This window comes from Peromyscus leucopus, chromosome 11, assembly GCF_004664715.2.
Source record: "Peromyscus leucopus breed LL Stock chromosome 11, UCI_PerLeu_2.1, whole genome shotgun sequence".
Classification (NCBI taxonomy): domain Eukaryota; kingdom Metazoa; phylum Chordata; class Mammalia; order Rodentia; family Cricetidae; genus Peromyscus; species Peromyscus leucopus.
Genome location: NC_051072.1, coordinates 41,997,320 through 42,012,115, shown reverse-complemented (window position 1 = coordinate 42,012,115; position 14,796 = coordinate 41,997,320). Strand labels below are relative to the sequence as shown.

At 38.3% G+C, this 14,796-nt stretch overlaps 1 protein-coding gene across 3 annotated transcripts in view; it reads right to left on the bottom strand.

Annotated features, from left to right (window-relative positions):
- Ipo11 (importin 11) overlaps nt 1-14,796 on the bottom strand; it is a 178,197-nt gene that overhangs the window by 36,289 nt on the left and 127,112 nt on the right. For all 3 annotated transcript variants that reach the window (XM_028884121.1, XM_028884135.1, XM_028884126.2), the window contains one exon: nt 5,984-6,079. In XM_028884121.1, coding sequence (XP_028739954.1) covers nt 5,984-6,079 — 96 coding nt within the window. The remainder of the gene's footprint in view (nt 1-5,983; nt 6,080-14,796) is intronic.

The window sequence follows — 14,796 nt, the reverse complement described above, 5'->3', positions numbered from 1 at the left end:
TCCCAGGAAGACTAAAGACAGAAGTTAGGACAGCAGACAGTGGTAACTGCAGGACCAGAAATGGTTTGTTGCTCATCATTTTTGATGTTGCTGTTATGTATGTAGTTTCCACTCTCTTCCCCTCTGAAAGGCCATCTGGTGAGTCCATTGAATCAAATGAAGAAAAAATCATTACAAAAGTCTAAATTTTACTTGTTTCAAATATGACTACTTCCTTTATAGCTGTGTTTTGTACTCTACAGCTATAAAAAATTTATGAGTCTTTTCTAATCAAGTTCACTGCTTCCTAAAATGCTAATTAAATTCTCTTCCTTTTTACTTCCCAAACTTTGTCAAGAGATTATCAATTTCTCTTCCCAGTGTTTCTGAAAACAAAATATTACATAAAAAAGGAAAAAGAAACCACGCTACACAGATTATCAACACACAAGTCTCTAGTCTCACTAACATGCTGCTCTGGTTTGATGAAGAAACTCTAACTGAAAAATAAGCAACAAACAGATGCAGATTCATCAACTCTCAAGATGAAACTCTCCTGAAGGGATCTATTTCCTGAACATTCTCAAGCAATGTTGTTATATTAATTTTAGACAACCATTAAGTATTCATTTACCTTAGAATATGAACTTTTTTTTTTGTTTTGTTTTTTTGTTTTTCGAGACAGGGTTTCTCTGTGTAGCTTTGAGCCTTTCCTGGAACTCACTTTGGAGACCAGGCTGGCCTCGAACTCACAGAGATCTGCCTGGCTCTGCCTCCTGAGTGCTGGGATTAAAGGCGTGCGCCACCACCGCCCGGCCCAGAATATGAACTTTTTAATAGACAAAATAAAATATGGGATCATTAGAAGAACACATATGAACTCACTGCCATTTCTCCAAACAAATATACTGAAATCTTAAAAGGCCTAAACAAATGTCATTAGACTATATTAAGCCACAGAGATAAAAAGAGGCTAGAAACAGCAACTAAAACAATAATGTGCATACCATCCAATTATAAATACCTGCTGGCCCTCCTCAACTGCTCCTGCCACCCTCCTCCAAAGTTCACCTCAAATTCAGCTCAGTATTGCTCGCCAAGACAGCATAATTTACTTGTAACAGCTACCTAAGTTGTTTTTCTGCCTCTGGCTCAATTTCTACAGGTCATATTAATCTCATTATAAACCTGATCACGTCATGTCTTAAGGTATTTTTCTATCCTTCAAGACTCTAAAGCCAGAACCACAGGGCATACACTGCCAAACTTGGAATACAGCCTGACCCCTCCTTGAATTAATTTGCGTAAGGTTTGATTTGTTGCTGCTTTTTAGCAACAGATAATTCCTTAAATACCTCTTTTTATAAATTGGAAGCTTAGCTGAGTGAGATCTTGTCCTGAGGGCACCACCACTTCTATTCTATTTTGAGCAAAGTCTTTCAACACAAGCCTTGGCTCAAACATTAAATTTCCTGGTGCTCTTTGGTCACGCAATCTGCGCATGCAGTGGCGTAGCTCAGTAAGCCCGCCTTAAAGAGCCAGAAACAGACCCCCCTCTCTTTTTTTCTGTTCTCTCTGCCCCCCATCTCTATCTCGCTCCCTCTCTCTGCTCTCTGCACATGCTTTCCACCAGGCCTGGCTCTTTTGCACCCCCCTTGCCTCCTGATAAAGCTCTGATACTGATATTGGGTTTTGTCATGCCTCATGACCTTTCCGCACAGTAACCAATGCCACATATCATTTTAAAAAACATCTTTCCTCCTCAAACTCTTTTTCCCCCTGCTTGCTCTTCTTCATTGTAGACCTGCATAAGAGTGAATAGTAATAACCACGTGATAGAGTCAACTGAAATTTCCTCTGCCAACTACATTTGTCCAAGCTTTTCCATTTAGCCTCAGGTAGATTTTTATAAGGGAAAAAAGCAACCACATTCTTTGCCAAAATATCACAAGAATGGTCTTTAGCTTAGTTTCTAATATTGTTCCCCTCTGAAACTTTTTTGAGCTGAGCTTCCATAGTTCACATTGCTCTCAGCACTCGTCTTCCCAAGATCCTACCCGTGTTAGTCTGTAAAACTCCACTTACGGTGTTAAACCGCTTTCCAGGGCCAAATTTCCAAAGTCCTCCACATTCCTCCAAAAATTCAGCATGATCAGGTCTATCATAACAGTAGTCCACTCCCTGGTACCAATTTCTTACTTTGTGTTTTGTCATGACCAAGGCAATTTGTGAAAGAAAACACTTAATTTGGGGTTTGAGGTGTGAAGGGCTAGAGTCCACGACTACTATGGCAGGGAGCATGGCAGCAGGCAGGCAGGCATGGTGCCAGAGCAGAGCTAAGTAAGCACTTACATCCTAATCCACAAGCACAAGGCAGAGCCCGATTGGGCCTGGCATGGGCTTTGGAAGCCTCAAAGCCCATCCCTGGTCACAGACCTCCTTCAACAAGACCACACCTTCTGATCCTTCCCAAAGAGTTCCACCAACTGGGGACAAGTATTCAAAACACATGAGTCTGATTAAATATTTTAGGTGTGCAGTGAAGCTGTTTCTAGATGAGATCAGTTTCTGAATCATGAGCTGGTCAAAGCAAACGTCCCCTCTACATGGTTGGGCTTCTGCCAACACAGCAAACACGCAGAAAAATGTTAAGCCAAAGAATTCATGCTCTACCTGCTTTTAAGTTAGGACTTAGATTTTTTTCTGCTTTTAAACCTGGATGGACTAGAACTCAAAACTACTAGGTCTCTTAAGTCTCTAGCTTGTCACTATAAACCAGAGATGCCTCAACCTCTGTAATCAGATGAGCCAATTTCTTAAAATATTTTTACAGTTCTGTTTACTGTTTCTGTTTCTGTAGAGAACCCTAATATGTACATGACTTGCATAGGTGAAGAAAGCCGTTTTCTTCTTTTGTTCTAATTCATTCTCAAGTGGTATTATAATTGAAATGTCAATGGAACCAGAAAGATGAGCTTCCTTTCAATGAACTATTCAAATAAACATAAAAGGAAAGCTGGAAAGTAAGTCAGCCACTAAAGTGACTGTTGGATGCTTTTCATCTGAACTTTTCTGGAAGTCCACGGGCACAGATTACAGAGTAGGAGGACTTACCACAGACTCTGCAAGCACACTAAGAGGCCAAACTCACACAAGCGGGGTAACTTGTGTTTCCATTATGTTCCTATATAACCCCAGGTAAAAGCCTCCACCTAGTAGTTCTGGGGAAGGGAAGCTGCAGTGAGTGATGGGCTCTGGCTCCTGGGAACACCAGCCCTCACGTCTAGATTCCCTCTGTTTGGATTTCATTCTGTACTTCACTTTCTCATTTCTACTGTGGGTTCCGGGAACTCAGCTCGGGTTGGTAAGCTTGCACAGCTCCCAACTGGGCTGTTTCCTTCTAAAGCCAAAGTTGGGTTTTTGTTTTTGTTTATGTTGAATTTGGCATAAGGAATAAGAACTTTCTTGTCTTCTTATATATTACTTCTTGTTTTCTTATACTATAGACTTATATAAGATAAACTGGACAAGAACTTTCTGGTCTTCTTATATATTTCTTGTTTTCATTTCGTATATGTATATGTATGTAAGTATACATATATATAATATTCATATAAAATAAACTGAGCAAGGGCTATCTGAACATACCCTGAATACTTTACCATCACTTGTAAATTGTGTCATACACTGTATAAAAATACTATTTATGGTCCTGTTAAAGCCTTATTGTGAACAATTCCTGTTAACTTTAAAGGCCCATGCCCTACATGCATAAGTGGTTACTTCTGTAGTCACAAAAAGCTGGATATTTCTATTTCATAATAATTCTTCAAAAGTAAATAACATGTCAGATATTTTTATGTTTAATAAGATCCACACGTATCTGCTTGTGGTGTTTTCAACAAAACAGGACTCAAATGGCAATCTTTCCCATTAGTTACAAATGGTTTTGTAAAGAGCAAAGAAAACAGATTCTTTCCATTAATATGTCAAGCAGCATACAATCTCATGAAACCTTGCTAAACATTACAGGTAAATATCTATTTATATAATAGTAAGAAGAAGGTATAATAAATGCTACCCACAGGAAGATATAATTAATTTTTTTTTTTTTTTTTTTTGGTTTTTCGAGACAGGGTTTCTCTGCATAGCTTTGTGCCTTTCCTGGAACTCACTTGGTAGCCCAGGCTGGCCTCGAACTCACAGAGATCCGCCTGGCTCTGCCTCCCGAGTGCTGGGATTAAAGGCGTGCGCCACCACCGCCCGGCTGATATAATTAATTTTAAAAATTCAAGTTGATATATGTATAAATAAGATTATCAGTATTCTTCAGATTTATTTTCATTTTGTTATGCATGAGAGTTTGCCTGCAGGTACATATGTGCACCACATTTATGCGTGATGTCCTTAAAAGTCAAAAGAGGGTGTCAGATCCCCTGGAACTGGAGTTATAGACGGTTGTGAACAGTTATGTGGGTGCTGGGAACTGAACCTGGGTAACTCTGTAAAAGCAGGATGTGATGTTTAGCTGCGGAGTCATTTTTCCAGCCCCATCAGTACTCTTGTTTGTTTGTGTTTTTGAGACAGGGTCTCATTATATAGACCTGGCTGGACTAGGACTCTGTAAACCAGGCTGGTCTTGAACTCAGAGATCCACCTACTGAGATTAAAAGCAAATGCCACTAAGCTTGGCTACCCTTCAGTATTTTTAACAATGTATTTTGACTAATGTTGGAGCCCACCAAGGTTTCCTAGTGGCTTTACCCAACAGGACTGTATAAGAAGATGATTGGACCACAGGCCTGGATATAAGGTGTCTGTAAGGGTCTACACTTGGCTGTATCTACAACAGGGAGGTTTTTTGCCCCTCCCCTTGGCATTGTTATAAAAAGCCCCTTTGAATAAAGCTCTGGGCTGGTGGATAAGGATCCAGGCCCACCCGAGGCTATCTTGTGTTTCTGTTTCTTTCCTCTATATTTCTAAGTCTTTTATCCCTCAACTCCTCAAGTGTCCCCGGAGTAAATAAATGTGGAAGCTGGTCTTCCACAGCCTAACTAGTCACCAAAAGAACATAATTTTAACTATTACCTTTTGAAACTAGTCAATCACTTGAAAGGCACGAAGGTACCCAAAAGGTATCATTTTAAGATGTTTTAATCACAAAAATACAAAACAACTCATCCCATTTTCCTCATTATTTGCTTGAAAGGGGGAACGTATTCAAAAGATCCTTACAAAGAAATTTATGCCAGATCATATTTGGAACTTATTTATTTATAATATTTTAAATTTCTTCTCTGGATATTTTATATATGTATATAATGCATTTTGATCATATTTATGCCTATTCCCTTCTCCAACCCCTTCCCACTCCCTTGGAACCCTTTTCCCCTTCCTATTTCTCATGTCTTTTAAGGGGGATTAAGTGGGGTTGCTTGCACATGTGTGGGCATTTACTAGATCACAGGCAACTTCCCAGTGGCTACACTCCTATAGAAAAATAATGCCATCACCTCCAGCAGCCATTAACTGTCAAAAGCTCAATTTAAAAAACAAATTATTACCAAGTCACAAAATGATGATTATTATATCAAAGAGGCTCAATTTGGAATATCATAATAAAGCTAGGCTTTAAAAATCAAATAAATATTGTAAGCAAAATAATGAAGAAAACACTGTGTAGTGCTGTTGATATAGCTCAGTTCACAGCATGCTCATCAACACATACAACCCCAATAACAGTAACATATAAAGTGGGTATGGGGGAGGAACACAATTATAGACTTGGGAAGTGAAAGATAGGAAGATCAGAAGTTCAACTTCATTTTTGACTATGCAAGTTCGTGGTCAATTGGGGACCCATGACACGTTGTCTAAAGAAACAAACTAAATAAAAACTGTATAAAAACAAAATTATACTTTTCATATTGTGAATTAAAACTCATCAGGCAGCATGTATTTAATTCCCCAAATTTAAGTATGACTCATTAAATGATATACCTACTCTTTGTAAGTTCTTGTTTCGGGGTCTTCTGTCATGACATCATGAAGGGCCTCCACAGAGATATTTATAATTCCACAGAATTTATCTTGGATAACACTAGAATAAAAGAAAAACAAAACAGATTAATCAGAGCATTTTAATAACCTATTTTAAAAATTCCAAATACTATCTTGAATATGTAAATTTAGTACTGAAACAGGAAAGAAAAGCTTTCAAACTATCTTTACGGTAATATTTTTACAACTGCACATACTGTCAGCAATTTTTCTTTTGCAAGATCACTAGTCTTTAAATACAGGAAGAGTGAGTGCATTAGGTAAGATAACTGAAGGCTGAGGAGATGGGGCAGAGGGTAAGAGGGCTTACCATGTGAGCATAAGGACCTAATTTGAGTCCCCAGCATCCACATAAAAAGGCAGGTGCAGCTGTGTATGTGTTTGGAGCCCTAGCTTTGAGGGCTGAGACAGGAGGATCCCTGGGGTTAAATGCTTGTCTCATAAGAATAAGCAGAGAATGACAGGCAGAGATACATCCTATTGTATACACCTCCTCCCCACACCAATTTTGCTCTTTTTTTCTGTCTTGTGTTAATTTTATAACTAGGGACCGAGAAGTGCTGACAAAAATCTCTGCCTTTCTGAAGACACTGTCAAGGGAAAAGCAAAAAAAGATGCAGGGTGGAAGAAAATATTGTTAAAACATTTGGCAAAAACTTGGATCCAGCATATAAAGAATTCAGAACAATCAGTGACAATCAGTTAGCAGACAAACAACTTCATTGTGAAGTAGGAAAGGTTTGAAAAAAATTTTAAAACAGGCACTTTACCAAGAAAATATTCCGATGTCAAGGGGATAGTTGAAAAGATGTTGCATATAATTAGGCATTACAAAAGTACAAATTGAAATCACAATAAATTTTATTTAAAAGTAAAACTAAGAAGAGTGGCAATACTATGGGTCTGGAGATGGCTAAATTGATACAGTACATGCTCTATGCCTACTGGAAAGGCAAGGACAGGCTAGCTTGGGATTGCAGCCCACACAGCCCAGAAGGAGGGGGCCCCAGGTCAAACAACAAGGTGGATGGCTTCTAAAGAATAAGACCCAAGCTTGTCTCTAGACTATATGTGCACGCAGATCCAAGCCCCCACTTACACCCCCCCAAAATGAAAAAGATGATGGACAAAGAGTCTCACATATTGTTCACAAGAACTTAAAATGCAATACTCACACTGGAAAATATGTCACCTTTTAATAAAGTTAAGCAATCCTACTTCTGAGTATTTACCTAAGATCCAAACGAATGTTCTAAGATCTACACAGATATTTATGATAGTTGTACTTTAACAGTCCCAAACTGCAAACAACTCACAGATGCCCACCAACTACTCAATGAATAAACTTGAGCGCACATGTAGGCCCGTGGAAATTATTCAACAGAATACACTCAGCAAGGAAAAAGAACTTCCAGGCAACATGAATGATTTCTCAAAGCATCATGGAGAGCAAGAAGCCAGACTCAAGAAGCCAGACTATGTAACTATGCCTACAAAATGCTCAAAAGGAAAGGTTATTTGATCAACAGTTTTCCAGGACAGAAAAAGGCAACATTTTGGGTAAATATAACTTCTATCATGAGCATGGCAGAGGTTGTACAAAGATGCAAATTTGTCAAAATTGTATACTTTTGCTATATATAAACCATAACTTATATAACTGGTATTCCAAAAAAGTAAAAGCAGCCATCTACTACCATATAGTATAATTAAATTATACTATGGGAATTTAAAAGTAGTTGAATAAATTATGAGTGCCTCCAGGATTATACTATTATCCCTGTAACTTGACTTCATTAATATGCATAATTAACTTTTTAAATGTCTAGTGAATGCAGTGGGTGTAATGATGCATGCCTTAATCCCAACACTTGGGAGGCTGAGGTAGGTGAATTGCTATGAGTTCAAGGACAGCCTGGTCTACATAGTAAGTTCCAAGCCAGCCAAGGCTACACAGTGAGACTTTGTCTTAAAAAACAACACAAAACATTCAGTAAATAGTTCTAAGGTCAGCAGTCTGGGCCACTTCCTGCTTTGTACAGTCAGAAGCTTGTGTCGCTACATTCAATGTGATCACATTTTAGAGAACCCAATCACCAAATGTGCCAAGTCCTAACTGATGGGAATCATTCTGTAACATTCTTGTTTGAGTAGAACATCTTATTTTATGCCATTGTGATTCCTTTATGTAAGAACTAAAAAATACCTTCTAAAAATGTTCAGTCTACATCCTATTTGATTCGGTAAGGTATACACTAGAAAAAAAGAGCCAAGATTTTCACTAGAAATTTAGCTACAAATCATATGATCTTTAGTGTCCTTGTCTATAAACAAAGCCTAGATTTAGGTATAAAGACAAAAGGTATGAAGATAGAATAAGGCCATTCCCTCACACTGAGAAGCAAATCATCATGGAGCCATCACAGATGCCAAGTAGAACCTGAAATTTCTTCTTCATACAGAGCTGAAATCACTGGCTTACACAGACAGAAATCCCGCCCTCCCTTCCCAGGGATCTTGCCCACGAATCTATTTCAAGATTTTTAGGGAGACTATATTAAACCGCCTTCTCTACTAACATCAGCTCTAAGCATCAATCTCACTCCTGGGAAAACTAGAAAATCTGTAAGGAAGAAATGTCAATGTTTTCCCAAAATATTAATTATGAATTTTCCTAACGGGTATTTGGCAACCTCAATGTGACTGTGCCATATTATGAAGTATCACTCTGCAGCAGTAACTATCCCTCAAGTGCCAGGGAGGGGGAGACAGACTCCAAGTTCTACAGTGCAGAGAAGAAAGGAACTAAGGCTGGCTTTGAATGGGAAAAGCTGACTCTAGGGAGGAGGAACTGTAGAGTGGAAAGGAAACATTTTTGTAATCAGTAAAAAAGACAAGTTGGATAGTATAATTGTCTCCATACTACTCAAGTTTTAAAAAGCATTCTCAAAAAGAAGCAACTTAATTATTAGTCACTAAGCAGTTTGGGGAAAAGCGTTTTCAAATAACAGAGGAAACTACAAGTCAAAGTAGTATGAGTAGTATGTACACACACACACACACATGTATGTATGTATGTATGTATGTATGTATGTATATAAAGACAGTGACTCTATGTAGCCCTGGTTGTCCTGAAATTCACCGTGTAGACCAGGCTGGCTTTGAACTCACAAATACCTGCCTGCCTCTACCTCCCAAGTGCTGGGATTAAAGGTGTGCATTACAACTCCAGACTTCAGAATATATATTTAAATGAATAAGAATTAAGACTTACAAACTCTTCTAACACTACTACTATAAATACATTCCTTGTAACAACCTAACTTGTAACATTTCATAATGAAGCCTTTTAGAAAGATTTTTCTAGGGCTGGAGAAATAACTCAACAGTTTGGCAAGTATTGTTTTTGCAGAAGGGCAGTTTGGTCCCCAACACCCACCTCAGACAGCTTATAAACTGTCGGAGGGCATGCAAGGGGACCAACGGGCAGCATTGGAACTCATGGAACACAGTTAGACAGCTGGCAAAGTCATATCTGAGTGAGCCTTGGAGAGGCAAAGCCCCAAGGACTATGAGGACCTCATGCTGTTATTGAGCATAGCTCTGATTGTTGCCTTCCTGGGCACCACGTCTCTCACAATCTATGGGTTATATGAAGACTCTCAGCGGGTTTCTAGGCCCTCACTGGGCCATGTTACTGGTACTTACAGTAATAGTGATTAACTTTTTCAAGCATTGCTGCTGGAGCAGATAAATGATGCAACCACTACCCTTAGAAAGAATTTAGACATGTAGATTTGTTGTTAGTAAGGTTAGGTTAAGGTGTTTTTGTTAATGGCTTTGAGGCAGAAACTCTTGGGGAACCATTTAAAGTTTAGAAAGTTGAGTGAGAGACTTGCTGAGGTCAAGAAACAAGGACAACGGCAGCCCGTATTGCTGGCTGGTGAACCTTTTCTTGCTTGGATGGGTTGGTGATTCATGGTGATGATTAATTCCTTGTACCCATTTCTGCCCTCAGCTTCCTGACATAAAAACTTGTTGAGTGGGTATGTACCCTCAGTATTTAAAGTAGAGCTGATTGTTTTTCATATATAAAAATTTAGATTTGTGATTCTTTTAAGATTTCTTATAAGTTTACCTTTAAGATAAAAATAACGTGGTTGATCCTGTCTTTGTAACTGCAAAATGCAGCCTGCCAGCAAAAGAACTGGCTGAGAAAAATACCTTGCTTGCTTACACTTTGAATGTATGCGTGTTTTGAGACAACTTGTTTCTCACCTACAATATGTAAAATGTTTAATCACATAAGGGTTATGGAAAACATGTTGTTTTTTACTTGTATTCATTGTAATCATTCACTCAAAAATTGGAATGTAATCACATTGTAATTTTTAGATTGCTTGAAAGAGTTTGCTGGGGTATATAAGGGAAAAGTAAAGACAGAATATAAGGAAAGATGTAGGAAATATAAGGAAATATAAGGAAGAACACCAGGAAAGATGTAGAAGGCAAGACGTAGAAGGAAGACATCAGGAAGTAGTTAGAAGGAAAACATCGAGAGAGACAGAAGGGATACATCTGGATAGAAGTAAAAAAAGAACTAAAGAGACAGAAGATGACAGACCCTAAAGGGGTGTGTGCGTGTGTGTGTGTGTGTGTGTGTGTGTGTGTGTGTGTGTTTTCCCTTTTTCACCATTCCCAAGAGTTAAGTTTAGCCCTGCTCATGGCCCCAGAGAATTAAGAAGTTTTACTCCCTCAGAAAAGTCAAGTTGAGTGATTAGTTCTCCAACTCCATGGATTCCTTTCAATCTCTGAGCTGCTGTTGCAGGCTGCTCCTCATGGCAGCAATAATAAACACGGGTATGTAACCACATCCAGGGGCTCTAAAGCCCTGTTCTGCCCATGTGCACAAAAAACAGCACACGCAACACTCTCCCAACACCTGTCATAAATTAAGAATCAATCTTGTTTTTCATAATAGTTTCACAATAGTTCTAGAATTAGGGTTTTTAACTTTTAAAACATTTTTTTTCACTCATTTATTTGGGGTGGGGTATATATAGTGGGCATACAACTCACAGGGGTCAGGTTTTCTCTTATCACCACATTGGGTTTTGGAGATTAAACTCATCATCAAGCTTAGTAGTAAGTGTCTTAACCTCATATCCATTCTGGTTTCTGGAATTATGCTTTTTAATGTGACTAAACATTTAAAGTAGAAACAATCAAAATAAAGCTACAATAAGACAAATAAGGATTAGAGATAATTTTGCTTTGGTCACTTCTGGAAACACTTTCTAGGAACTAGGCACCATTTCCTTTTTGATGAAAACCACCCTATTATATACATGAGCAGGGTATCATGTCCTGCAGTCTTCCTGGGCTCACCCACTCAAATCTGATGCTAGACCTAGTTCTTAACGCCCCAAACTGCTGCTTATTAAGAGTGACAATTCTTCTTAACTACGAAGGCCTAAGGAATCTACAATCCCTGAAAAGATAACCTGAGAGCTACCTACAGTCACACAGTAGCCCTGTAGAACCCAACATTCGGTGTTCTGCCTTTCTTATTACTCCCTTCCCTCACACTTCCATCATGAACACTTCCCCGACTACTCTCTCACCAACGAACACAATACTGTCCTGAATTCAAGAAAAGATCTTCTTCACTCATTAGACATGTAACCTGTGGCATCTGATACCCACATAGGTGCTATGGTACATGTGTGAACACACAGAGATGTTTTTAAAACATTTAAAAAACAAAACAAAAATCCCAAACAAGTAGAGATAATCACAGTCATGAATAGCTGATACATAGATAAGAAATATGCAACTGATTATACTGGCTATAAGCCAGAACACAGAGAAAGAGTGAGTCCTAAATCCATTTGTGAAACTTCATTTTTAAAAAACCACAAGAGAATTTTGCTATCAAGGAGACTGGAGAGTCAAGTGGAACTGAAGGAGGGCCACACTGATGGCCCAAGTTTGCTCTGCCTGTGACATGTCACTTTCACTTTTCCTTTCCTACGTCCTTGATTTAGACAGGATTATAAAACAAGTGACGGTGCCACACAAAGAACACAGGCCTCCTGTGCCCATGCTAAGACTTACATCCAGGGCCTTGAGCCTGCTAGACGAGCATTCTATCCCTGACCTACGCCTCATCACTAGTACAAGCTTTTAAAAAACCTTGGCTTGTACTGCTGAAGCATACTCAGACATTTTTATCTGCAGGACCCTCATCTATACAGTAAACCAACCATGGATCAAAATACTTTAGGGAAGAAAGTGCATTTGCACTGACTTTTCATTATTTTAGCCACTAAGTATATTGTACACAGAATTTATCCTGCTTCTGATTTTTTTAAGTCATCTAGAGGTGATTTTAAAGCATATGGAGGGGTGTGCATGCTATATATGCAATTCTACCATTTTATACATGGGGTTTGAGCACGTGCAGATTTTATCCAAAGGATCTCAAAAACAATCCCCTATGGATCCCAAGGGATAACTGTTGTATGGTAACTAATTCTACATGTGCACAAGGATTAAATGTGTGAAGGCACAAAAACCTGAAATCAGCAAGTAAAAGCCATTTGACCATATAAACTAATTCTATACAATTTTCATTTATTTCCTTTTTCACTAAAATATACATGAATAAAACTAGTTTTGAACTGTTAATATTTCCTGAAGGTATATATAAAAATGATACATGTATAGATTATGGGACCTAATGAAAAGTGATTTTTTTCCCCTTGCTTTTGAAAACTTGGTAATATACAAAATCAACGTTTTCTGTGTTTACTTTGATTTTAAAAGAGCTAGTTTAAAATTATTCCTCTTATATCATTATGAACTCAAACAATAGATGTTTAAAAAACTAAATGTCCTTAGAAAGCCTACAAAGCTTTTAATCCACAAAGACAAAAATAAGCAGAATGTTCTAATACTTATTTGGTTAAAGGGAATGGGTCTCTGGCACCTATTTGTCCGCTTTTGTTTTTTTTTTTGTTCTGTTTTGTTTTTGAGTTTTTCTTTAATGAGCATTTTATACTGGCCAATCATCTAAGAGCACGATCTTAATTTTTCTCTCTGGCTAAAATGATGACATCAAAATTCACACCCTGTCTTCACCCTCCTGTGCTAGGAAGAAAATAGGCAGGCAGAAACACGGATGTTTTCAATCAATTTTTCAGTACAATTTTATAAGTCAAAATTTTCACAGTAGCAGGCCAAAGAGAAGAATCAGAACTTCAACCACTTTAAAATTATATAAACAGGCTTTAATCATACTAATCACAACTCACACCTACTTAATATCTGAAATCATTCTTAAATTATTATTAATAAGGAAGAACAAGGGGTAATTTAAAAAAGAAACAAGTTAGTAAAACCTAAAAGCAACAACCAGGCGATACATTCTCCACTGTGTCTCTTGGTTTACACAACTTAACAAGAACAAACAAACAACAGACATTTGTTGAAAGAGTCAAAGGAAGCAAGGAAGCCTGAGTCATCAGTTTTATCCCAGAATCCCCACAGCATGAAACTATCACAGTATTGATGTTTACACTGTTCAAATACTTTCCAGAATTTAGGCTGTAAATATTTTTGTCCTCTAAATGGAAACAATCCTTTTTATACAGTAATTCTCTGCACGGTCATGAAAAAGCATATGAAGACATCTAGTTCCCCTAAGAAAAGCTGGCCAAGGAGAACCTAAACATTCATAATTCAAAGTTCATTAAATCACTACCTTAAAAAAAAAAAAAAGACTTTTATGTGTGTAGATGCTTTGCCTGCATGTATGTCTGTACATCACTCGTGAGTCTGGTTTTTGTAGAGGCCAGAAGAGGGTGTTAGACCTCCTAGAACTGAAGTTACAGCCAATTGTGACTCACCATGTGGGTGCTGAAAATTGAACCCAGGTCCTCTGGAAGAGTTGCCAGTGCCTTAACTACTGAGCAACCAATCAAATCCAGCCCCACAACTCACTACTTTACAACAAAGCATATTTTCTTAAACTCAATGATCTTACAAAGATTTTTAATGTGTGGTATTTATCTGTGTTTTGTTTGTTGTTACTGCACAGGCACATAAACTTTCCGCCCCATCCCCAAGTCATTATCTCCAACATTGTAAGAAATAATTAAGCTGGTGGATATGGAGCTAATGAGATGGCTCCACGGGTAAAGGCACTTAGCAGCAAGACTGAAGACCTGAGTTTGACCCTCAGCACCCATATTGTAGAAGCAGAAAAATGACTCTTGCAGGTGGTACACTAAAAAGAAGTAACATAATTTTTTGAAAAGATGATCAATATGTAGTGTAATAGTTACTTTTCTATTGCTGTGAAGACACACCATGACCACGGCAACTCTTATAAAGGAAAACATTTTATTCAGGGGCGGCTTAGCTTACAGTTTCAGAGATTTAGTTCACTATCATCATGGCAGGGAGCATGGTGTATGCAGGCAGACACGGTGCTGGAGAGTTAGCTGAGAGTTCTTACATCTTGACTCACAGACAACAGGAAGTAGTCAGCTTGCTGGGTGTGTCTTGAGCATTTATGAGACCTCAAGCCCGCCTCCACAGTGACACACTTCCTCCAGCAAGACCACACCCACTCCAACAAGGCCACACCTCCCATTAGTGCAACTCCCTCTGGAGGCCATTTTCTTTCAAACCACCACACTTAGATAAAAAACCATGACAGTGGCAACTTATAAAAGAAGTGTTTTAATTGGA